The sequence below is a fragment of the Lagenorhynchus albirostris genome, chromosome 18 (assembly GCF_949774975.1).
Source record: "Lagenorhynchus albirostris chromosome 18, mLagAlb1.1, whole genome shotgun sequence".
NCBI classification, from domain to species: domain Eukaryota; kingdom Metazoa; phylum Chordata; class Mammalia; order Artiodactyla; family Delphinidae; genus Lagenorhynchus; species Lagenorhynchus albirostris.
The window spans coordinates 77814096-77839415 of NC_083112.1; the positions used below are offsets into that span (position 1 = coordinate 77814096).

The window sequence follows — 25320 nt, forward strand, 5'->3', positions numbered from 1 at the left end:
ATAAATCTGAGGCAAGCTAGAGACTGATGACATTCCCCTTTTAAAACTGGAAACTTAAAACAGGCCTTTGAGAAGAAATAAATTTTTCATTTACTATCAAGGATGAGACACTCTAATTATTAAAACGCAGCATAAGGCAAACACGGTAAGTCAGCTAAATGATGCGATCTGCAACACGGCCACGGCCTCTAAACGTTCACGAAACACCTGCTCTCCTCCACCCCAAACCTGCACGCTTGGCCCCCACCCCCGGGGCCACTGAAAGAACATCTCCCCCTAAAAACTCATCTCCACCCACTCCCCACACGTGCTGCCCTGGGACCAGTACCTAAGTCACCAGTGACCCCCTTCCTTACAGAGAGCAGAAAGGCTCCTTCAGGAAGTATAACCACCAAAAATTCATGTTCAGCAGATCATCAACTCTTTCATGAGCTAATACCTCAAACAAGGTTACCCCTGAGCCTGCTTGCTATGTGTGCCCCCCAAACTCAATCGTCTTTCGTACTGAAGACGGCCTTCTGGTTAGAGGTGGAACTACGGAGTTCCCGTGGCTGAAGCGGCTTCTCAAGTGCAGTCCCCATGCCGGCAGCTTCCCCTCGGCCGGGACCCTCTTAGGACGCACCGTCCTGGCTCCAGCCCAGAGCCACGGAGCCGGGCTCTGCGGGCAGGCCCGGCCATCCAGTCCAACAATCCCTGGAGGGGATTCCGACACACATGGAGTCTGGGGACCAAAGGCCTGAGACACTGCTGGACTCACACAGGCATGACTGAAGTGTCCCAAAGGCAGCGCCAAGAAGCCACATGTCCAGTCCTAGGCGCCCGAGTCCACGCTGTGCCCACCCTCGGCTGCCCGGGGCCCGGCTGTCTGCTACAGAGCTGGCCCTCCTGTCTCTATGGCAGGAAGGAGGGACACACACTTCCTTCTAGAAGGGACGGTGCCAGGAGGAACGTCATGGAACTAAATGGAAGGAGCAGTCGTATTTGCTCCATGAAGTTGTTTTGTTTTTTGGTTTTTTTAGCAAGAAATAATGTAAACTAAAAACATGGAAGAAAAAGTTCCATCTTGAAACATACATTTTATTTCTGACTACTCTCAAACTGAAGCTAAGCTCACCGACCACACCACGCACCCCTCAGGCCCCTGCTGGTCAGTGCCAGTGCTCAGGAAGCGCACGAGCCCCGCGAGCGGAGCACAGGACAAGCAGAGCTAAAGGGACATCGGCTTGGTGACGCGCCAATGTTCGCTCCTCGATTTCATCTTCCCAACGTTCTGTGAGAATTCAACACATGTCCTCTAATGTCGCTTATTCTTTTAAAGAGAAACCGTAAAGCTCTTTATCGTGCTGAAATCTACTGCACGTCTACAAAAAAACCCTCAAGAGCCCTCTTACTTGAGCAAGTCCATTAAGTGCCGGATGAAGTCTCCTTGACCCAGCAGCAAGTACCGCCGCATGGCCTGCATGTGGTCCAGCAGGCTGTACTTCTTATTCAGAACATCCAGTAGGTACTTGCTGGTCTCAAAATAAGCCGCATCAATTTTCCCCTGAAATGCATTTTCCAAATCTGTGAAAAAATCTGCAGCTGTAAAGAACAAAAGGGAAAAGTACACATACGTACATAATCTGCATCTTACGAGGAGGAATGAGACTCACACACACAGAGTCACTCTACACCCGCTCACAGCTTTGCTGACAGCCGAGGGCGTGGTCAGGAGGGTTTGTTTGTGCTTCAGAATAACGGGCCCATTAAGAAAAACCTATTTTAGTACTGCTGCTATTCTAGTTATACATTACTGCGGAGAAACTAAGGTGTCCACAGTGAGGAAAACGTAGTTTTCTGTAGAAGCGGAGGTCTGATGGTGCAGTAACGTGAGGACGCCAGGCACCGAGCTGACCACGGTCATATTGCGGGGATGGGGTAGGGGGAGGGGCAACATACATTTCTGTTGATCTACGTCATTTTAAAAATGTCAATATCTCCCCCCGGAAGTGTTCTTACTGTACCAGTGTTTGATTCATGAAGGGTTTTCACGCCATAGAAAAGGTCTGATGCCAACCAACGGCAGCCAAAGCGCCTGTCAGAAGACACGCGACCCAGAGCCTGCTGGCCAGTCTCTGTTCCATATGCTCCCACAGGAAAACATTTACCCTTAACTCTCTAGGCTCACTTTTAAATTTCCAAAATTTTTCACATATGAGAAATATGTGACTTTTCCCACTGCTTTTTGTATCATTACCAGCAGCCCTCCCGAGTCCGCATCTCCCATCCTCCCAGCGGTACTGACAGCCAAACCACCTTCCTCCACAGAGGGTAGCAGTGGAGGGGGCAGGAGTGGCCGACTGAGGCCCAGCGGTCTCCTGCACACCCGCCACGTGCTGGGCGCTGGGCGCTCGGTGGTGCTGGCCTCCCCCGCGGGTCTCCACAGCAGGCAGGGCACGGCACTCGTCCTCCCTAAGTGCTATCTTCTCCGGCCACTAGGGAAGCGTCGAAAGGCATCAAAACAACTCTTCACCTGGCTCTTCCTCCTTCTGCTACCTCTTCAGCACAGGTGTTTCCAAAATTCTGTACGGGGACCTCCATATTCTAAGAACTACCTGGCATCTCTGAATCCCTAAAAAGTTTACGCAGAATAGTGCGTGTCAAACACACCTGAGACGGGGAGCCAGAGGGGTGAGAGGGAGACGTGTGCGGCCCGCGGCGCAGCCGCCGCCTCGCTCTGGAGCCCTGGGGCCCTGGCCTTAACCGCATGGCGACACAGCGGCAACCACATCTCCCGCCAGCCCTGACCTTGCTCTGGACTTTCAGTACAACTCCAGCACATTCTGGAATCTCCCCTAGCGAGTCCTCTCAGATGCTGAAAATCAAGCTGGGCCAAAGGGAACACAAGAAGGTGCTCAGCATCACTAATCATCAGGGAAATGCGAATCAAAACCACAATGAGACGCCACCTCAGGCCTCGCACAAGGGCCACCATCGAAACGTCAAGAAGTCACAAGTGCTGATGGGGGCGTGGAGAGAAGGGAGCCCCAGTGCAGCCACTGTGGAGAACAGTATGGCGGTTCCCAAAAAAATTAAGAACAGAACTACCACACGACCCAGCAATTCACATCCAAAAAGGAAATGAAGTCAGGATCTCAAAGGAATCTCTGCACTCCGTGTTCACTGCAGCATTACTGACAAAAGCCAAGACATGGCAACCACCAAAGTGTCCACGGACCTATGAATGGATAAAGAAGATACAGTGTACATATCCAATGGAACATAATTCAGCCTGAAAAAAGAAGGTACTTCAGCCATTGGTGACAACGTGGATGGACCTGGATGACATCATGCTGAGTGAAGTAAGCCAGACGGAGAAAAGAAATACTGTATGATCTCACTTACATGTGGAATCTAAAATAGTCAAACTCAGAATCAGAGCGTAGAATGGTGGCTGCCAGGGACGGTGGAGAGGGGGAAACAGGACGGTGAAGGTCCAAGGGTACCGAGTTTTGATTATACAAGATGCATAAGCTCTGGAGACCTGTATATACCAAATGGCACAGTGCCTACAGCTAGCAGTACTGCACTCTGTACTTCAAGCACGTTATCTGTACACCTCATTTCATATATCACTTTCTACCATTTACTACTTATTGATTATTTCATTTTTTTGTACGTTTAATCTCCATTCCTAGATCACAGTTCATGAAAAGCATCATCATGGTGAATTCATACCATCTCCCCTATAGTTACCACAATGCCTCACACAAAATAAACTTGAATGAGTCAAGACAACAGTATAAGTAACAAACGTAGCCAAGACCCGACAGCTGTCCGTGTAAGTCAGCCACACAGAGAATACATGAAATTACTGAGGATGGGGCAGGCAGCAAATGGGGGAAATGGCAGAGAGGACAGTAGTAAATGAGGGAAAACCACAGAATGGTTAACACGGTGCAGCATTCTGAATACATAAACGCTGGGAATCCACGCTGATTTCTGAACAAGTCTCTGAGTTCATTAGCAAGTGTTTCCTTTATTTCCTTACTTTGGCATACTGTCACTGCATCATAAAAAAAGTAACACAAGTTACCAAGGAGAGTAAAATAGCTACACCTAGTTATTGTTTACTGTATAAGAAAGGAAATTCAAAATTTACACAGTAATAGGTATTTTATATGTATCACACTGTTTATTAAGGTATCCTGGATAATAATTCAGAAAATCTGTCAGTCCTATTGAATGAAACATACTTCAAGCAATATATAGCACTGTCACCAGCACCATCACCAACGTCACCCCGACATCACCACTATCACCACCACCACCACCATCACCACCATCGTGCCATCACATCATCACCACCATCCCTATCACCACCATCCTCGTCATCATACCGTCCTGGGGTGATTCTGCAGACTTGGTCACAGCTATCATCTTTGTAGTGGGCGTCTGGTCATGACAAACCTGGTGCAGGAAATTTATTGATTTTCCTATCAAAAGGACCTAAAAAAAAGGAAAATATTCTAGTTACCTTTATTCAAAATTAAAACGATCAAACATCCAAGCACTACAAATATTCATAAGCAACAAATTATTCTATTGATTAAAAACTAAATAATAAGAACATCTGGGATAGTATCAAGTGAATTCCAGGAACTGAAAAAATTGTTATTAACAAACACATATTAATGCGTTGAGGCAGTCAATTAACATATACTTCACCTCAAGAATGTAAATCCTAAAATGCCACAAAACTGTGTGTAACTGAAGACTGGTTTTGTCACCGGATGCAGGTAAATACAGCATTAGCACATCACAGTCACAGCAGTCCCACCCTACCTTCCTGGACTGGTCCATTGTCATGAAGGATGGGATCATTGATTTCCTCAGGGTGTACTTGTCGTGCCACAGCCGGTCTGTCTTCACTGTTGGATCTGATGCTACGAAAAACTGAAAGGGAAGAGGCAGTGAAACATTAAAAAGTGATATTTATGGCGAAATATTAGCTAACAGCAACATCAAGAAGTAAGTAATTCTAGGAAGCAAAATTCTCCAGATATTGGGAGGCTTACCATTTATACAATAAATCTTATTTTAAGAGGCATTTTAATAGATCTCTCTAAATGGAATCACTTATTCCCCACTTTTTAAAACCAAAATATAGTGAAAATAAGATAAGCTTTTTCTTAAAGACATGTGGTCGCCCTTGTAAATATAGTATCAATCACAGCCTCTGCTGTGTACATCATGGATCTGAGTGCGAGGCCTGCCTAATCCACACGGACTCTTCCCACCACCTCAGGAAAGGCACACAAGCCTCTGGGGCTGTTTGAATATTCAATTCAAGCCAATTCAGAGTCTTCCTCTCCTCCTTCCACCAAACAGCAGCATCTCCTCCTGCCACTGTGCACCGCCTGCAGAGGCCCCAGGTCCACCCGCAGCACTGCAGGAAGCGACCTTCGCGTGGCGCCCTCCCGCAGAACCACTGCGCTCAGAAGCTTCCCTTGTTCACTTCCTCCCCTTCCCTAACCCCGCCCCGCCGCCTGTTCCCTGACATCCAAAAGGGCATGGGTGTTAAGGAGAAAACTAAGCTGCTATGGTTTCCAGCTCGTTTGCTACTACACTGAGGCCACTCTCCTTTTTCAGTCATAGTCCTAACAGACTTGTGCTTTTATTTCTATAAACTCGATCTCTAAAAGCAGAACTGCTGAGTCAAAGTAATTTCTAATTTGTATAAACAATGCCAGATCTCCCTTCCAAACGGCCCTGTCAACTGACCCTCCCACCACAGGAAGCTCTACATTTCTGCATCCTTGCTCGGTTTGAATTTTGCCAATCAGGCAAAATCACGGTTGCTTGTCCTGTTCTTTCACTGACAACAAAGGAAGTTGGGCCCATTTTCATAATGCTGATTACCACGATTTTCTCCTGTGAATTGTCTTTTTATATCTTCATCCCATCTTTCTACTGTCTTTTTCTTACCAATACACAGAGGCTCTGTTATATAAGGGAGAGTGACCATTTGTGAATCATTAGGAATTACAAATGTTTCCAAGTTAATGATCTGCCACTGTGTATGGTCTGCTCCATGTTTTGTCTTTTTCTTTCTGGGTCATATTGGTGACCGTCTTCCTTTACGGCTTCTGGGTCTCCTGTCTTCCTAAGAGCTCCCATCCTAGATTACGGAAAGATTCTCCACCATTTTAGCAAGCACACTGGGCCCTCTGTATCCATGGCTGGGGGCATCCACGGATGCAGAGCCCAGGGATGCGGGTAGGGTGGGCACCACACCATTTTACACAAGGGACTTGAGCATCTGCAGACGTTTATCTGCGAGGGTCCTGGAAACAATGCCCCATGGATACCGAGGGACAGCTGTATTCCCGCTGCACTGTTTTAGTTCCTTAGATCTTCCATCCCTGCACACAGTACACACTGGGGTCTGTTTCCTTCTGGGCTGCATTTTCTCTTTACTGGCCAGGCCAGCACCCTTTGCTCTGAGCTAGCGTCCTCACCAGGAGCGATCATTACAGTCACTTACATCGAAGGATTAAAAGGGGAAAAACTGACTCCACCAAGAGACGCTGAGGAGTGTCTGATAGTATGTTTACACCCGTCCACGGCGACTAGTTAGATGGACTGGAGCGCATCTGGTGCTTCGATCCATCTCGGTTACTATCCCTCCCGGCGTCCCGTTGCCCATCCTGGGAGGGCAGAGTGCCTTGAGCTGACACTGCATCCTTCAGACTCCACGCGAGGTGCCTTCCCTGCTGCTGGCCTGATCCAGGCTCTAGGTTCCTAAGCGTTCATTTCTCCCCCGACCTAGAATCAGCTGCTTCTCCAAGGAGCCCCAGTCCCTTTTAGGGAGAAATGGCATTTGGACCACAGTCTGAGTACTTGGCAGTACTTTAAGTCAGCAGCTGGATGTCTGAGACGCAGCATTGGCCACGTTACACATGGCAGCTCGGTCCTCCCACTGGACTGTAAGATCCATTGAAGTCCTAACATACCTAAATGCCTTTTTGTTGATTTTTACGTAAATTCCAAATCACCAGTTGGTGAATAACACACAACCCTGGCTACAAAGATGTGTCTGCAGATACAAAATGGATTTAAAGAATTTTAAAAATATTTTTAGCAAATATATAGCAATACAAAATTAATAGTTTCCTAGCAAAAAGTAAATAACCAAAATAAACCTAAGGAAGGGGCTTGAGAAACAGAGGAGGGAGGGAGAGAGAAGACTCTAAAAAGAGCAGTATCTGTAGAAGAAATCAGAAATGTAAACTGCTATCACTAAGACATGGGGCCTACTAAACTGTAAAAAAAGGTATCTTTCTTATATTATTCTAGACCACAGAAGAATGTGCGGTACCTGTTTATTTAATGAATCTCGTTTAACACAAGCTAATCCTGATAAAAATAATGCCCCAAATGGAAACTACAGACCACCTTCATTTGTGAATACAGATGAAAAAACTTTGAGTGAAACATTATCCTTGCGTTACTGGAATAAAGTATTTTGGGGCACAACATACTTCTAATACACACTAAATGTGCAAAAATGAATTACAGAATATTATCATGTAGTCATTATAAATGAAGTATGGGAATTCCCTGCCAGTCCAGTGGTTAGGACTCAGCACTTTCACTGCGTGGCCTGGGCTCAATCCCTAGTCGGGGAACTAAGGTCCCGCAAGCCACGTGTCATGGCTGGAAAAAAATTAATTAATTAATTAAAATGAAGTCTGTTAACTATCAGAAGCCATTCTGAGAATCTGATGAAAACTACAGATTTTCTTCCCAGGAAAGAAATACTTATATCCACAAAACACACAGTTTTATGTGCTATTCAGGAGTTTCAGAGATCACATTTTAAGAAGTCTTGGTATAGAAGAATAATGTTTAATGGCATGAAATTATTTTCTTCATTTACTTCAAATAAAAATAGAGGTTACAGGACTTCCCTGGTGGTGCAGTGGTTAAGAATCCGCCTGCCAATGCGGGGGACACAGGTTTGAGCCCTGGTCCGGAAGATCCCACATGCCGTGGAGCAACTAAGCCCATGTGCCACAACTACCAAGTCTGCGCTCTAGAGACCCCAAGCCACAAATACTGAGCCCACGTGCCGCAACCTACTGAAGTCCACGTGCCTAGAGCCCATGCTCCGCAACAAGAGAAGCCACCGCAATGAGAAGCCCATGCACTGCAACGAAGAGTAGCCCCCGCTCGCAGCAACTAGAGAAAGCCCGTGAGCAGCAACGAAGACCCAACGCAGCCAAAAATAAATAAATTTATAAAAAAAAAAAAGAGTTTACAAAATACTATGCATGGTATGATATACACACACATAAAAATATATAAGAATACACTGTAAAAAAGGGATATACAAAAATATTAACAGAAGTTATAGGTTCATGATGAGATTCAATAAATTTTAATTTTCCCCTCTGTGTTTACATACTCAAACGTTTTAATTGTACATTTTTAAATCAGAAAAAAATACTGTTCAAAAGAACTGAGTAATTCAAGCCAATGAGTGAACATATGGTACAAGTAAGAATTTTTTTAGAAACACTGTTTTCCCAAGGCGATCAACTAAAAAAGACTTTTTTTTCCTGTTCACAGAAATCTACTCCCAAGGGTAACTATTTAAGGAAACAAAATTTCTAATGATGTTAAGGTCTTATATTTGATCCTTGTATTTGATCCTAGATGGTATGGAGCCAGTTCCCTTTAAGTAGGCCTCTGAACAAACGCCAACACTTTTATGATCACGAGGATGAGACTGCTACGTTTATTTCCAACTCATATTCTTATCTTTAGATATCAATTTAAATTATGAAAGTATTTATTGATATTCCTTTCTTTAGTTTTTAAATTTATATTCCCTTTCTAATTTTAAACACATAACTAATGACTGCTTTCAGTACTATTATAATGAGGCTATCACCACTTCAACATAAACTCAAATCAGCCCTGATAGAAACTGAAGTGTCACAAGCTCACCATGAACAATCTAAGAGGTTACCCAGTCACCACAGTGTGTCCGCTCTGCGGCTTGCCATTCAACAGATTAGATTAACTGCATATAAATTGTTATTTATCTGTTATTCACTTAAACAGAAGAGCTAGTTTCTACAGACAACACACTAATTTATCCTGATAGTTGGAGTACAGCTGGATTTTTATCAGTATGAACAATAAGAAAATTTAATTTAAAAGATAAAGAACTCAGGCATTCAGTCACCTTTAGAAGTTATGAAAGCATCACTTCATCCGAGGGCAAAGTAGCACTCAATCACCCTACTGGCAAACATCTAGAAGCAAACACCGAGAGACCTGGGCATACTTTAGGATATAATTAATCTTGCGAAAAATATAGCTACGGAGGAAAAGAATCAAGGTCAGAATATAATTGCAATATGCTTTTATTTTACTGATGCACTTTCCACTCAAGGTTCTTTAATTTTCACCACTATGTCAAATACAGAAAGAAGTGAGGGAAAAATAAAGCATAATTGAACCATGATTTCTCATGAAGTGCTGGACAAATGCCAAGGTCTTCCTGCTAAGAACAGAAATAAAGAGGGTAATTTCCTCAGCAAGCGACTTATCTTCTAAGACCAGATCCATTCATTCAGACCACAAAGGACCCCAACTTCAACGGGTCAACAGGCAGGCCGCCACCAAGAGACCCGGCTCTGGCCACGCGGAGAGAAGCCGGAGGCTCTGGACCAGGGGAAGGCCCTGGAGCCGACCAGGCAGCCTGGCAGACGACAGCTTTCAGGGGCGGGCGTCAAAGTGCTGAAGCATAAGACAGGTACACGGTCAACCTTTAAATCCAGTAATTCCCAGCAAAAGTGTAAGCGGAACAAAGTAAGGAGAGGGCTGAAGGCGTCCACGGAGACAGTCCAAAAAGCAGCCCCTGCATTCTCTCTAGTTAGGGCACCGACCTTCCGATCCGAGGATGCAGGTTTGGGAGCCTCTGCAGAGCGTTTCAGCTAACATTTGATTGCTGTCTGAAATTTTTCTAATTTTGAAAGCAAGAGTGCTGACTTTCAACTTTTCCCTTATTCTCCTGTTCCTAGTTGAAGGCCCCAATCCTTTATAGCTCTGACAGGTTTATCCAAAAGGCAAAAATATAAAACAAATTAGCACTGAGCTATCATGTTCTTACCTTGAACACACTGGCGTAATTGGTTTACCTCTCAGTTTACAGGGGAGAACCCACGTGAGCCACTAAGTGTCTCACGATAGAGTTTCCCTGGATAGTCACTGTAGCAAAATGAAACACTCTGGTTCTCTTTTACAGTCCTACTCTGTAAGAACCAAAAATAATTCGAAACTTCTCCCCAGACACTGAAAGCACTTTCTACACTAATCATTCAGTGCATCTGTAAAATCTTTTTTTTTAACTGAGGTATAGTTGATGTACATTATAAGTTCAGGTGTACAACATATTGATTCACATGATTAAAAGTCCATTTACACTTATTATAAAATACTGGCTATAGTTCCTGTGCTATACAGTATATCCTTGTAGCTTGTTTTATATATGACCATTTGTACCCCTTAATCATCCACTTCTATCTTGCTCCTCGCCCTTCCCTCTCCCCACTTGTAACCCCTAGTTTGTTCTCTACATCTGAGTCTGCTTCTTTTGTTACATTCACTAGTTTGTTGTATTTTTTAAGTTCCACATATTAGTGATAGCATACACTATTTGTCTTCCTCTGACTTATCTCACTTGGCATAATGCCCTCCAAGTCCATCCACGTTGTTGCAAATGGCAAAATTCCACTCTTTTCATGGCGGAGTCGTGTTCCATTGTGTGTATATGTACCTCATCTTCTTTATTAATTCATCTGTTGATGGACACTTAGGTTGCTTCCATATCTTGGCAATCGGAAATAATACTGCAATGAACATCGGGCACATGTATCTTTTCAATTCAGTGTTTACGTTTTTTCAGGTATATACCCAGGAGCGGAATTGCTGGCTCCTGTGGTAGTTCTACTGTTAATTATTTTGAGAGCCCTCCACAGTGGCCACACCAATTCACACTCCCAGCAACAGTGCCCGGGGCCCCCTTTCCTCCGCGTCCTCGCCGACGTTTGTTATGTCTTGTCTTTTTGGTGATGGCCATTTCTGACAGGTGTGAGGTGATAGTTCACTGTGGTTTTGACTTCCATTTCTCTAATAATTAGTGATGTTGAGCATCCTTCCATGTGTCTTTTGGCCATCTGTATGTCTTCTTTGGAAAAATGTCTATTCAGAGGACATCTGTAAATTCTTACAGGTCTCTAGTCTTGCCTGCCTTTGCACTTCATCCTAATACAAGATAAACAAAATAAAAGCTGGATACTAATCCCTGCACCACTGGACTAAAGGATCATATCTTTTTAACAATTAAAAGAAAAGTCCGATCTTCCCTGGTGGCGCAGTGGTTAAGAACCCACCTGCCAATGCAGGGGACACAGGTGCAAGCCCTGGTCCGGGAAGATCCCACATGCCGCAGAGCAACTAAGCCTGTGAGCCACAGCTACTGAGCCTGCACTCTAGAGCCCACAAGCCACAACTACTGAGCCCATGTGACACAACTACCAAAGCCCGCGCACCCTAGAGCTTGTGCTCCGCAACAAGAGAAGCCACTACAATGAGAAGCCCATGCACCGCAACGAAGAGTAGCCCCCATTCACCGCAACTAGAGAAAGCCCGCACACAGCAACGAAGACCCAACACAGCCAAAACTTAATTAAGTAATTTAAAATAAATAAATAAAAGTAAAATCCCAACTGGTGGACCCAGAGGCAGTTTTAATGATGCCACAGAAATAGCAAAGCTCAGAGGCCACCTGGAAGTTTTTCTTTCAGATAAAAGGACTGAAAACTCATCCTTGGGCTGCAAGTCAGTCAAACCCAGAGGCAGCCACGGTGGGACACTGAGAGTCACTCTGCAGCAGGAGGGAAAGAGAAAAGCCTCCCGGGAACCAGGTAAACATGGGCGTTTCAGAGCTTCCTGGAAGGACCACAGGATGAAGCCACGTTACACAGGAAGTGAGCTCTGCAGAGCCGCCAACAAAGACCGACAGGGGCTGCACGCAGGGAAGTTACTGGGGAGGAGTGGACGGCGGGCCAGAGAAAGCAGGTCCAGGAGCCCCGCCAGGCAGACAGGGGCAGACATGGCCCCGGCCCCACTCTGGTCACATCCGCCAGTGAAGCCATCTGGCCCTGGGCTTTTCTTTACTGGAGAGGTTTTTAGAGCACTGATTTATTCTCTTTACTTGTTATAGGTCTATTTAGATTTTCTATTTCCCATGAGTCAGTTTGATAGTTTGTGTTTCTACGAACTCTCTCAGGTTTTATCTGGCAGAATGAACAAGCTAATTCTAAATCTATATGTAAGTAGAAATGTGCAGAAACAACAAGGACGACTGTGAAAAGAGCTGCTCCTACCAGATATCAAACTTTAAAGCTACGTTTAAGTATTACTGACAAAGAAATAGCAAACCGAAAACGATAGTCCAGAAACAGACTCGGGTGTAAACGGGAATTCAGTATAAGATAAAACATGGCAAAACCAACATTTGGAGAGCATCCGTGAAGTCTATGATTCTCGGTACTATTCTTACACCTCTAAGTCTGAAATAATGTGAAAACAAATGATTGAAGAAAAATAATTAAAGGAAAAAAGTGCAATTACAGATACAAGATATCCAAATGTATAAACCCATCCCATGATTCGACTCTTAAAAAGTCAGACAAATCCACAGGACAAATGGGGAAACAATACAAACAGCAATTAGTAGGACAAATAAAAATAACCAATACACATGAAAAGCTGGTCAATCTCACTAGTAACCAGTGAAACACAAATAAATAAATACCGTAGGAGACGCCACATCTCATACATTAGATTAAAAACACTTTTACTCAGGTTGGGTAACATGAAGTGCACACAGGAAGGAGGAATAAGCCGACGGGGGCGCATGGAGTGTGGGGACCGGGAAAGCCACCCAGCGCTCGAGACGGAGTCAAACCTACAGCTGTGCCCTCCCCACAGCCGAGCCAGCCCACCTCCCAGGACTGACTTCAGAGAAGCTCGTAAACACTCCCAGGGAGGCACATGAAGTGGTGTTCACTTTAATAATGTGGGTAAGATTTAAAACTAAAAGAACATAATCTGCTCGGATAGGAGAGCAACATGTTAGGCAAAAGGGCCGTGTCCAGGCAGCAACAGTTACAACCCCAACCCTGCACACGAGGCCTACAGGGCACCCTGGAGGTCTCCACAGCACACACGCACATGTGGATGCCGTGTGTGTCCCCAAAGCACAAAACAGTACCACCTACGGTCAGATCTGCTTCCCTGATTGCTCACGTGCAATTTCACCCGCGAAAAACTAGGTGAAAACAGGAGCCCAGCCACGTGGGCCACACGAACATCCCCACAGACGCACCTAAAACTGCCCTGCCGCCTTCACCCACGCGTTCCAGCAGCCACGACCGTCCATCCTGCCTCCACCCAGGCCCACAAGCTAATACCAGGGCTTTGTCAAGGTCAATGCCATATTTACTCTAGAATTTGCCCATTCCTTAACCGTTTAATATGTGTTAGAAACTGTGCTACAGCTTCCACTTAATTCCTATCCTTTTTTAATGTAACATAATGACAAGGTTTTGAGTGTGGTGTCCCTCACTCTACTTTTTGTCAGAAGTCTGGTTTTTACCATATGATTTTGCATAGCAGTGATTTTTAGGGACAAATATGTTACGTTCTGGGGGAACTAACTGTATTTCAATAGGTACATATACACATATACAGATAACTTGTCTCATTAAAATTGTCAGCACCACAGTTAACCAGATGAGCTCAGTTCACACAGTAATGGTGCAAAGCACGAGAACACGTAATACCCCCCCGCCAGCAAAACCGGACTGAGACTGGGGACCCCTAGTCCGAGCTTTGCCGCCAGCTTGCTGCTCAACAGGGACAAGCGATCTGCCCTTGCTCAGTCCCCACCGCTCAGACGGGGGTGACGATTTCTCACTGGCCAAGTGCAGCTCTGATCACTGAGGCAAAGCAGGCCAGGCAGGCCAATGAGGTGCGGTGGCGCCGCCGTGAGGAGGAAATCGTTTCTGGAAAAAATCAAGAAAGGGTAACTGCTCCCACGTTCCTCAAAGCCGCGCCTGAGAAGGGGCCGCGTCCCTTACTTCGTGGTACGTGTCCTCAAGCTCGCCGTCGTAGATCCACCGGTAAAGGAAGCTCAGGACGGGGTGCGACACCAGGCTGAGGATGTGCTGCACCAGGGACCTCATGGAGGGGTCCCCCGTCTTGGTGTAGGCGTGGACGGCTGAAGCCAGCTCACCTCCCTTCCTTCCTGGGGACACAGCACAACATCCACGTTGACACTCACAGCAGAAACCAACAACTGAACACTAATGCAAATGGCCAAGTCACGGAGATAAAGTGTGGCTGCTCTCTTAGTACCGTCTGGACGCAGAAGCAGCGGCCAACACGTGACGGACCAGGAGCCCAGAGGCCTAGGTTCTTCCTGGGCTTCACGTGAGTCAGAGCGCTTCACGTGACTCTCCACGACCTCTATGGAAAACGCGACTCAAGATACGACCGAGAACACAATTCTTCCCCTTCTCTTGACTGAGACCCACGTCAAGACTCACACTTCATACCGCAATCCAGTACACAAATAGGTATACATAGAAAACAAGAGTTTTACAAACAATACTTACACTTTAAGATTTTCTATTTTTTCCTTTTTAAGGAAAAAGATTTTCTGATTTTTTCCTTTTTCTCTTTTGGTAATAATACACTGGTCTCAACTCATTAAACTGATGTCGTAACACATTAACTAACTGGTGGCCCTACAGTTTGAAAACACGGCCCTGTGTTAACAGTGCCCGGTGTCCCAGGAGCACAGCTCAGCATAAAATATTGCGAGTGGCAAAAACCAGATCCAACAGTATAAGCACACGAAGAGTTTCGTGAATAATTTATGTGAATAATTCTGGAGTTCGTTAGATTGCAGAAAGTTTTTTTTTTTTTTAACAGCTTTATTGGAGTATAATTTCTTTACAATGGTGTGTTAGTTGCTGCTGTATAACAAAGTGAATCAGCTATACACATACATATATCCCCACAGCCCCTCCCTCTTGCATCTCCCTCCCTCCCATCCTCCCTATCCCACCCCTCTAGGTGGTCACAAAGCACCGAGCTGATCTCCCTGTGCTATGCGGCTGCTTCCCACTAGCTATCTATTTTACATTTGGGAGTGTATATATGTCCATGCCACTCCCTCACTGTGTCCCAGCTTACCCTTCCCACTCCCCATGTCCTCAAGTCCATTCTCTCTACGTCTGCGTCTTCAGATTGCAGACAGATTTTAAAGAAAGGACTGATGTACTCTGACTTTAGTGAGATCCCTCTTGGCATGTGTGCACAAACAGAGACAGAGCCAGTTGGCAGGTTATGAGGACAGGGCATGAAGAAGGCCCGGAGCAGGGACCCCAGCGCCCCAGGGAGGGCAAAGCCTGGGGGCCTAGGGAGGAGCTGGAGGCGCCAGGACCAAGAAAGGGATGGGGGTCGGCAGGAAGACAGTTGGGGGGCTGCCGGTAGCTGGAGAGAAAGGAGGCATTTACTCACTGTATTCGACTTCTTCTTTTGAGGAAGGTGCCCCCCACACCGTGCCCTTGGAGTCAGTGGCCCCAAGAACCACCCCACGGGAGGGGGGCAGCGCACGCGCAGCCAGGAGGGCAGGGTGGTCACCAGCCCCCACATCTCACCTGGCCCTCCCAGCCCGAGGGGGCAGGGATCCCCAGTGCCCATGGTTACAGATGAGGAGAGACAAAGGGCTTCCTGGCCAAGGGAGCACACACAGTGAGAAAGATGCTGAGAAGCAACTAGAAACACAGGCTGAGAGCCCAGGGGAGGCCCCACCCAGACGCGCAAACAAGGGAACTTGTGACGCAGCTGCTGAGCCCAGACGTGGGCCAGAACCTGGGGGGGAGTGAAGCGCTAGGAGAGGCTGCTAATTGAAAGACGAATAAAAGAGGAACAGAGATAAGCAGCTGGAACACCGTGGGCCAGAGGAAAAGGCGAAATCTCTGAAAACTAGACCCCGCCCCCTTCCCCTCAAGGAAGTCCTGAGCCTCCAAAGCATAAACACTGGGCTATGAGGGCAGCTGGTTATTCTCCCTATAATTTCACGTCTATTAATTTGTATTTAATCAGCATCCTTCTGGCTGTTAAGCATACAAAAGGGGCGGGCACAAAAACAAACCTCGGTGACATTCCCTAAAACCTGCTTTGAAATAAAGCAAAATGACCTTGGCAGTGGTCCACCAGTGCCGCCAGGGTCTTCAGTCTTATCTTGGGGTCGTACGTCCAAACCAGGAGACGCCGGAGCGTTAAGCTACTCTCAAGGCCCAAATTCACACCCTGATCATCTTCTAACTGTAGCTGAAAAACAGGAAAGACAGAATGTGTAAGTACAGGTCACCAAACAGGCCAAGCATGTCTTAATCCATGTGAAGTAGACACGGGGAAAGGATTATCCTCATAAAAATGAAACAGAAGGTCCCTCTGAGACAGCGACGGTTCCTTCAAGCTACAAAGGAGGTCTGTTTCAATGGCAGACAGAACCCTGAAAATTAGCAATGAACTGGCTCTAGGACACACTGAAACTTCACAGATATCCAATCCTTCCCAACAGGATTATCAGATTTTTATCTTTCAAAAGTAATGTGTGAAGAAACTTAAAAATTCTGTACAGTGGCATTTCCTAACACTTCAAATCCTGAAGAAATTAAAAATAAGGTATTTACCTGGGAATGTAGAACAGAGAGTAAGCGGTAGTATTCTCTGAGCTCCTGGTGCAACGCAGCACAAAAGCTCTGTGGAGAAAGGACGGAGCACAATTAAAGTAGGACACGGTCACTGCACACGACGGTCACTACACCGCAACACACGGGGACCTCGCAGGACGACGCCTTGAGACAAAGTTCGGGTGTCCGCGAAACGAAAGTCTGCTTCTGTCCACAGTCCCCACACAGGTGTACCCACCACGATATACGCATTTAATAGCATCCGGAAAGGGCTGTCCCTCAGCGTGAGCTTTGCAGGAGGGAAGTGGAGAAACAGTGCATTTTTCATAAGCTAAAGGGCATTCACTTTAGACACTGACGCTTTATTTTCAGATTACGTCCCTTCTAATTTTTTTTCATTGAAGTATAGTTGATTTACAATATTCTGTTAGTTTCAGGTGTACAGCAAAGTGATTCGGTTATACATATATATGTATACATCTATATTCTTTTTTTTGGACTCTTTTCTGTTATAGCTTATTACAGGATACTGAATATAGTTCTCGGTGCTATACAGCAGGTCCTTGTTGTTTACCTATTTTATATATACACAGTACCGTGTATCTGCTAATTCCAAACTCCTAACTTATCCCTCCCACCACCTTCCCTTTGGTAACCACGAGTATGTCCTCTGTGTCCTTGAGAAACCTGTCTGTCCTTCGCAGGTTCTGTCGCAGGCTCTCCTCCTGCATATCCCTAGGCTTAGGCCCAGAGTTCATTCCAGAGGAACAGGAGTATGTGAAGGTCCTTCTGATACCTTTTCAGAATTTAAGATTGAAAAGGTACAAGGCAGTTTTTAATAATGTGGATGGTACAACTCCCCTCACCAAAATGGGGGGAACTGGCATGGAGTTGCCAATTTAAAAATATCACTAGTGCAGCACGTTAGAGAACATAAAAGAAACATTAAGTGTCTATCAACAGATGACTGGATAAAGAAGATGTGGGGTGTGTGTGTGTGTGCGCGTACATACATACACACACACACACACACACACACACACACACGCAATGGAATATTACTCAGCTATAAAAAAGAATGAAATAATGCCACTTGCAGAAGCATGGATGGACCTAGAGATTACCATACAAAGTGAAGTAAGTCAGCCAAAGACAAATATCATATGATACCACTTCAATGTGGAATCTAAAAATAATACAAATGAACCTATTTACAAAACAGAAACAGACTCACAGACAGAAAACAAACGTATGGTTACCAAAGGAGAAAGGGAGGGAAGGGAGGGAGGGATAAACTGGGAGTATGGGATTACAGATGCACACTACTATAGTGAAATAGAGAAACAGGAATTTACTGTATAGCACAGGCAACGATATTCAATATTTGTAACTACAATGGAAGGTAATAAAAATACATACATATATACGTATAACCAAATCACTCCGATATACACCTGAAACACAACACTGTAAATCAACTATCCTTCAATTAAAAAAAGGTTTTTTTAATTGAGAGAATCAAGTCAAAGGGAAAATACACTAAAATATGTAAAGTGACTCATACATGGTCAGTGTTCCTAAGTATTCATTAAACATTTTTAAAAATCGCTATATTTGATTATCTTTGTCACTATCCACTATGTTTTCTCTTTTCTTGAGTTGACCATGACTGACACAGTCCATTTTCAAACCTTCTTTATGTAAAAAGAACCCTCTTCAGAATGACTTTCTTATAAGATTCTAAGGAGATTAAGCATTTCCCGAGGTGAATGTCACCCCAAAACCCCACGTGTCTCCGTAACAAAGAACATACCTGGCCTACAAGTCCAAATGAACGGTCTAGGCTCCTCTGGTCAGTGTATTTTCTGATTTTATTATGTAACCATCCCAACTCAGCAAGTCTGACTGTCGTATCCCTCAAAGATTTATTTAGGTTTGCCTAAAAAGTAAATATATCCAGAGTTTAAAATAAAAAAATTTTAACACTAGGATTTTAATTATTATTATTGTTTTAACCATTTGTACTTTTATAATTCTTAGGCTTCAACATAAGAAACTTAAAGATAACTAATACACCATCACTCAAGTGAAAGCAGTGAGACTCTAGGGAACAAGAAGCGTCACAGAGCAGGCAGAGAAGTAAGACACCTCTGAGCAAGTGTTAGGCCTGGGTCCCACCGCCCCAGGAGTGACTGGCCGGGGTGCCGGCGTGGCAGGGACAGTCTGTGACATCAGTGGCCTCATGACTCGGCTAAGAGTCGCAAAAGGACAGAGGGTCAACAAGAAGGACTGTGGGAAAGGCAGGTTCTGGAAGACAGAAGCAAAGATGCCAGGATACCTGGCCGTCAGGTAACTCGGGCACCACCGCCACAGGAGGAAAGGGGGCAACGCGCTGAGGATCAAACCAGGGCGCAAACCAGGGTTCCGTGGTGCAGGCTGACCAGGACTCCCGAATCTGCACGCCAGCCCTCGTGACCCTAGTACTGCCTCACAAACCAACCGTGCCTGCCTGGTCCTGATGCCATCTGTCTTGACTTCTGAACACTTCAGACGGGGTTTCAGTGACTGTACCTTTCCCTCCACTTTGTAACAGTTGTCAGCGTTGCTCATCTTGACATTTCTGCCGTCTATGCCCTGGAAGACGTACAGAATATCTCTGACTAGGGCTGCCTCGGCAACTTCCACAGCACCTGTAACACGGTTTTTACAAGGTGAAATAAATCGCACAACACAATTCGCTCCAGGTAATATATTTGCAACCAGAACAAAATTTAAAAACTAAATAAATGAGTTTAAGATGAGAAAGAATATGAAGTTATAAGAAAAAAGGATTTTCTGAAAATGATATGGAGATCATATAATTTCTCTTCCAAAAGTCTTTTAAAAAGACAAAGCAGTATGTGGGAGTTTAACATATGATCAAGGAGCAGCACAAATCAATCACAAAAGGATGGATAATTATTTCACACGACGTTTAGAAAACTGGCTACACAGCAAGCACGCAAACCTGGTTCCATCTCCATCACCATGACGAAAGCAGTTAACACAGCAGAAACGGATTTATGATTTCCACAAACCTTGGAACAAAAGCTAACTCAGAATTTTGGTGTTACCCAATGTCATGACAAGAGGCAAAGCCCACAGATCCAAGGTCTCAGTGGGAGGAGACACAGCGAGAGCCCAGTGGGGTCAGGCTCCCACTCCAGGCTGCAGTCAGTTGTGGCGATAATGGTCTATAAATATCGGATTGCAGCAAACCGGGCCTATCGTCACTGGGGAAGGGAGAGCAGACCCAGGAAAGCACTCAGCAAGGACCTGAGGGGTGGGCGGCTCTGGGGAGGCACAGTCAGGGTGACAGGGTGACAAAGCCAGCCTGGAGGACTGAGGCTCCTGAACCCGGTCACCAGAACGAGAAACCAGGCCAAGGCTGTGAGCGTTTAAAACAAGGGGTGCATCCCTACTCACCACCTGCATCCCCTTCTCTCCGTGGCCTCGTCACATTGCGAGAAACAGCGCTGGGGACACCTTTCGAGGTAGTGGTTTGTAAAGAAGGCTGGTTTGCAGTTAAAGTCCATGCAAGACGTGAGCTCAGCTGCTGTCGAAGACAATCTCCCACGCCCGGAGCTGGGTGAGACTGTCTGAAAGAGGAAGGGACCGTCTGTGTCTTCAAATGCCCGGCTCTTCATGGAGGACACTGAGACAGCCGAAGACACACCACCACCGCGCCCCCGTGTCCCAGCGACGACGCCCAAGGCCTCCTGGGCTCCCGCAGTGGCTCTCGGGCTCTTCCTGCCACCTCCACAGACTTCTCAACACACAAGTCACAACCTACTGGACTTTTCTTTACAGATACATAACACACACCACCCAGCTAAAACCACTTTGAGATTCACTACTGGTTTTACCCTGAAAGTTAACATCTTTCATCCAGTCAACATTCGTTGAGTTAAAAAAATCTGAAACACTGTCCCCCTTCCGTCCTCCCTGTCCCTCAGTCTTCACAGCACTTGATACGAAAAGAAATGTCGTAATCGCAATTAGTTTTAAAAATGCACAAACATAAAATACAAGGCAAAGGCACCTCCAAGGTCAAGACAGCTTCTAATAATTTGGAGAACGTGTCAAAGCTGCTCCCTGAAGATGCAGGAAGCTGACAGCTGATTTCTAATGACATGTTTTGACAACCGCAACAAAAATAGCGCTTCCTGGGACCGCAAAATACAGAAACGAGGATCTCAGTGGCACTACTGCTTCCAAGTGGTGAGCTCTGGTTTTAACTGGTCGAGTAAGAGAGGAAAGAAAAACCTGAAATGGCCCTGACTTTTCCCTATTTTTGACGGGGGGGAAAAGTCATCAACAACACTAAATTAAAACTATGTTTTTGAATAGTCCTAAATTTAAGAAAAAATTCTAAAAGACCACTTCAGTTCAAAGTTGTCTATACAGCTTTTTCGATATCATGACACTAATTATTTCAAATACTTATTTTAAAGGTGAAAATATGAACATCTGTTTATTCTTTTAGCCAGAATATGAGTTTAAGATGAAATTTTGGGATGTATTGTGCTGTCTTTCTAAAATACTAGACTCTATTTATTCCACACGTGTGCAACACACTTTCTATCTTCTGATAACTTTAACAAAATCTGATTAAGTCGCACAGTGACTTATAACTGTATTGCGCTCATGTGGAAAACGTCATTTGATGGTAAATCCTTGGTCACTGTTCTCCTGGAAAAATACCCACTTTCTGACATTTTAGAGCACAGTCCACGTTAATGGGATTTCTAGGAACGTGTATGGAAAACACGCAGGAGAGCAACGTTCCAAGCCCACCCCGGCACTGGCACTCGCTTTATTCTCAGCCACGAGCGCTGCGTGTGACCGGACGTGACAGCACGTTGATATAAAAGCACCGTAAGGTGCCACACTCCTCAGTCTGAAGATCTCAGCGCTTGAGGATGAGACAGCTTTATCTCATGTTCCTGACATCTTAAATAACTGAGGAAGAGAACAGCACACCTATGAAGGCGACAACATGCACTGAGAGAAGTACGAGAGCCCAGCAAGAGCCTGTCGCTCAGTTACGGCCAGAGAAGGCTCTGCACGCCGTCGCGTGAGCGGGCCCCCTGCTATAACGGGCCTGTGCCTTAACAGGCGGGAGTCGGCCCAAACCCTTCACAGTCAGCTAGGACTAAACGCGGGAAGAGCTCCCGTCTGAAACGGAGGGAGTGCTTGGAAGGGAACATCCTAGAGAAAGCGCCTCAGACCCGGCGCCTAGAACATCCCTGGCACATACGAGGCTCTGGAGGTCGTTTCGGTGAAGACGAAATGCCTGATTAAAGGCCGAGCACGCCCCACTCCTACTGTATGAGGACTCCCGCGCGCGAGCTGGGTTACCCCGGGAGGAGAGGCTGAGGCGTCGGGGTCGGGCCGCTGAGGGCGCACACGCCGATGCTGCTGACGCCGCTGCTGCCCAGGCTGCCAGAGCTCTGGGCCGGCGGGACGCTGCGGTCCTGGTAGTTCAGGGGCAGGGTCTGAGGCCTGGCGTAGTAGTAGGGCGTGGAGTGAGCGTCTCGGGGTAGCGCTTGAGCAAACAACGTGGCATAGCTAGAAACCTGAAAATAAAAGGCGGCACGAATATGGGTACGAAATTACAGAACGCTTTCCCACACCCGCAAAGATAATTTACATTCAGACTTTGGTTCTATTTTTGTAACTGGATTTTGTGCAGGCAGACCTCAGAGACATTGTGGGTTCAGTTCCAGACCACCGCAATAAAATGAGTAGTGACACAAAGCAAGTCACACGAATTTTCTGGCTTCCTAGTGCATATAAGAGTTATGTGTACACTATACTGTAGTCTATTGAGTATGCAATAGCATTTTGTCTAAAAAGCAATATACGCACCTTAATTGAAAAATACCTTATTGCTTAAAAATGCTAACCATCGTCTGACAATGTAAAGTTGCCACACACCTTCAACTTGTAAAAAATGCAGTATCTGAGAAGCACAATAAAACGAGATGTGCCTGTATTTATTAAACGATAAATCAGTTATGATAGTTTTGAAATATGCCTGAACTGATAAAGTTCTGGAAAGTTTTCTGAATCTCAAAACTCCCACATGGTCTGATAACTAAACACTTTACTCAGAAACCAAGCAAACTGAAACTCAAATAATTACTCAAATATTTTTAGAAGTCTGGCATTATTATGCAATGAAAGAATGCTCATTACTCAGACTAAGGCTTTAAAGGTCAATATGACTCTTTCACCCACATTCTTCAACTCTCTAAACACTCAAATTTCTGTGGTCGAGCATCTTATTACACCAGACTCTCTGGGACTCTGGGCGGCGGCCCAATAGCTCTTTCAAACACCACACGGGTCAAAAACTGAACCCACTGACAACAAACTTTTCATGGTATAAGAGTAATTAATGTTCATCATGATATCTGAAAGCCCAAGAAAACGCTAAAAGGTCTTCTAACCCAAAGAATAATGAAGCTGTGCTAATATTAATAACTTCACAGAATAAAAATCTGAAAACTGATAGTTTATACTCTATTTAACCAGACATTGTTATATTTGAAGTAATAACATGATTCTCAAGAAACATCTTAAAGAAACACAGCACACTGACTAAAAATGCCCTTAAAAACAAAACAAAAAGAAAGAAAGAAAAAGAAATCTCTTGACCCTCGTGACTGCCCAGAAAACTATACAAAATTTTTTTGCTTTTCTCCTACTATTTTCTTAAGTATGGAAGCCAATTCCTATCAAAATTTGGTGTAACTGTCCCAGCAAAAGACACTGTGCTTTAAACAGGCGTCGAGCTGTGAAAACAGAGCCTCTCACCTTGTTAGGCTGCTTGCGAGGATCTTCACTAAGGCTTAGCAAGAGGTAGAGAATTGACCATTTATTTTTCAAAACTCCCTGTTTAGAAAGAAAACAGTAAAAGAACAACTTTGTACTAGTTCCCAATTTTATCTTCCTCTCTCCTAAATTACCCTTATTTCCAAAATAGAAAAGCATTTTAAAATTCACCTGGTAACATCAAACCTAAATTTGTCGATTTTTCAGGCCCTACCATAGTGCTATCCATGAGAAGGCAAGAGAACGTTCTCAAGAGGTCAAGACCCTTGGAACATTTAACCCCCTGAAATCTAACTCCAAAGTCCCAATGCGAACATTTTTTCAATTACCCTATTCCTGTCTAACGGTATTTCCTCCCTGAAATAATTCTTATAATAACCAACTTCCCAAACACAGTGATTATAAGAATAATACCATCACAAAATGTGTGAATGCTTTCCCCGCCTTAAGTCCAATTTAAGCCATAAAAAAAGAGTATTAGGAAAAAAGAAAATAATTCCGAAGTATAAGACGTAGGTCTCGGCATCATGCACTCTTGGGAAATTCAAGGTTCTGAAGCACTTAGGTGTCAGGATGACTACCCCTAGGTTTCTATGCAAGGTAATCATAATGATTTCATTAATTTCCAAACATGTATCACTCCCCCCGATTCACAACCGTTAACAGCAAGCAGCCCGCCCTCGATACGTTTTACCCCAAATTTACAGTGCATTCCACTCTATTCCTGTGTTCCTACCTTTCCTATGCATAGGCTAGAAACTATAAATACTTTATTTACAAAACAAATTATGGGACGGTTACTCACGTTGCACAAGTTCTTCATTATATGTATAAAATATTCCTAGAAAGTTTCTTTAAAGAATAAGCTCATTCCAGGTATTTAATTGATTCACACAGAATTTTTCAGAAACAGCCAACTCCCCAGCTGGGACAACAGCAAGGAAGAAAGAGGCCAGCCCTGACCGAGGCCTCAGCCCAGTGGTAAGCAGACGTTCGGGCATACACTTTGGTATCATGAACTACCCTTCCAGACACAGGAGGATCGCTCAGTGGTCCAGGCTCACAAAAGGACCCCCCGAGGAGACATGCATCTCTCAGAAACAGAGACGTGTGTCCCTGCAGCGCGGCAGGAGGGGCTCACTCTTCCCTACCCTGCCTGTTCCAGAGGAAGCCAACCAGAAGCAAGGGAGCCTAGGGGCTGCGATCCACACCCGTCAGCACCCCGGAGCCCGAAGCAGCAGAAAGGGGGAGAGAACAGAGCTGGTGGGACCACCAGAATCAACAACTCCAGCAGCACACACGTTTCAGATGATTCTAAACCACTTCAGACCCTGCTGTCTTAGACTTTGAAACTGAAAGACCTCAATTCACACATAAAACGTTAAACGCTGCGCACACCCTGAATTCTAAACGTGGAAGCGCGTATCAGGGCCCCGTAAGCCCTAGAGGAGCATGGGAACAAGCGTTGCGCGCGCAGTTACTTTGAGCGGCGCGCACCCCGGCCCACCCCTCCCGAGGCCCCGGCTCCTCTCGCACAGCCCCGCTTCCCGCCCCCCACCCCCCGCCGCCCCTCCTCGTCTTCAGCTCTGCCCCGCCCGCCACGGTCCAGCTT

The 25320-nt window shown here is 45.4% G+C and overlaps 1 protein-coding gene across 6 annotated transcripts in view; it reads right to left on the reverse strand.

Annotated features, from left to right (window-relative positions):
* Positions 1–25320, reverse strand: part of TUBGCP3 (tubulin gamma complex component 3) — a 60743-nt gene that overhangs the window by 23300 nt on the left and 12123 nt on the right. The window contains exons 4-14 of one of the 6 annotated variants that reach the window (XM_060128828.1): positions 23691–23768; positions 22230–22447; positions 20295–20467; positions 19401–19519; positions 18643–18768; positions 16830–16898; positions 16332–16464; positions 14202–14368; positions 4825–4935; positions 4380–4488; positions 1392–1563 (exon numbers count right to left, since the gene is read on the reverse strand). In XM_060128828.1, the coding sequence (XP_059984811.1) occupies positions 1392–1563; positions 4380–4488; positions 4825–4935; positions 14202–14368; positions 16332–16464; positions 16830–16898; positions 18643–18768; positions 19401–19519; positions 20295–20467; positions 22230–22447; positions 23691–23768 (1475 nt within the window). Of the gene's footprint in view, positions 1–1391; positions 1582–4379; positions 4489–4824; positions 4936–14201; positions 14369–16331; positions 16465–16829; positions 16899–18642; positions 18769–19400; positions 19520–20294; positions 20468–22229; positions 22448–23690; positions 23769–25320 lie in introns of all 6 variants that reach the window. The other 5 variants (XM_060128827.1, XM_060128832.1, XM_060128829.1 and 2 more) reach the window with 5 other exon arrangements.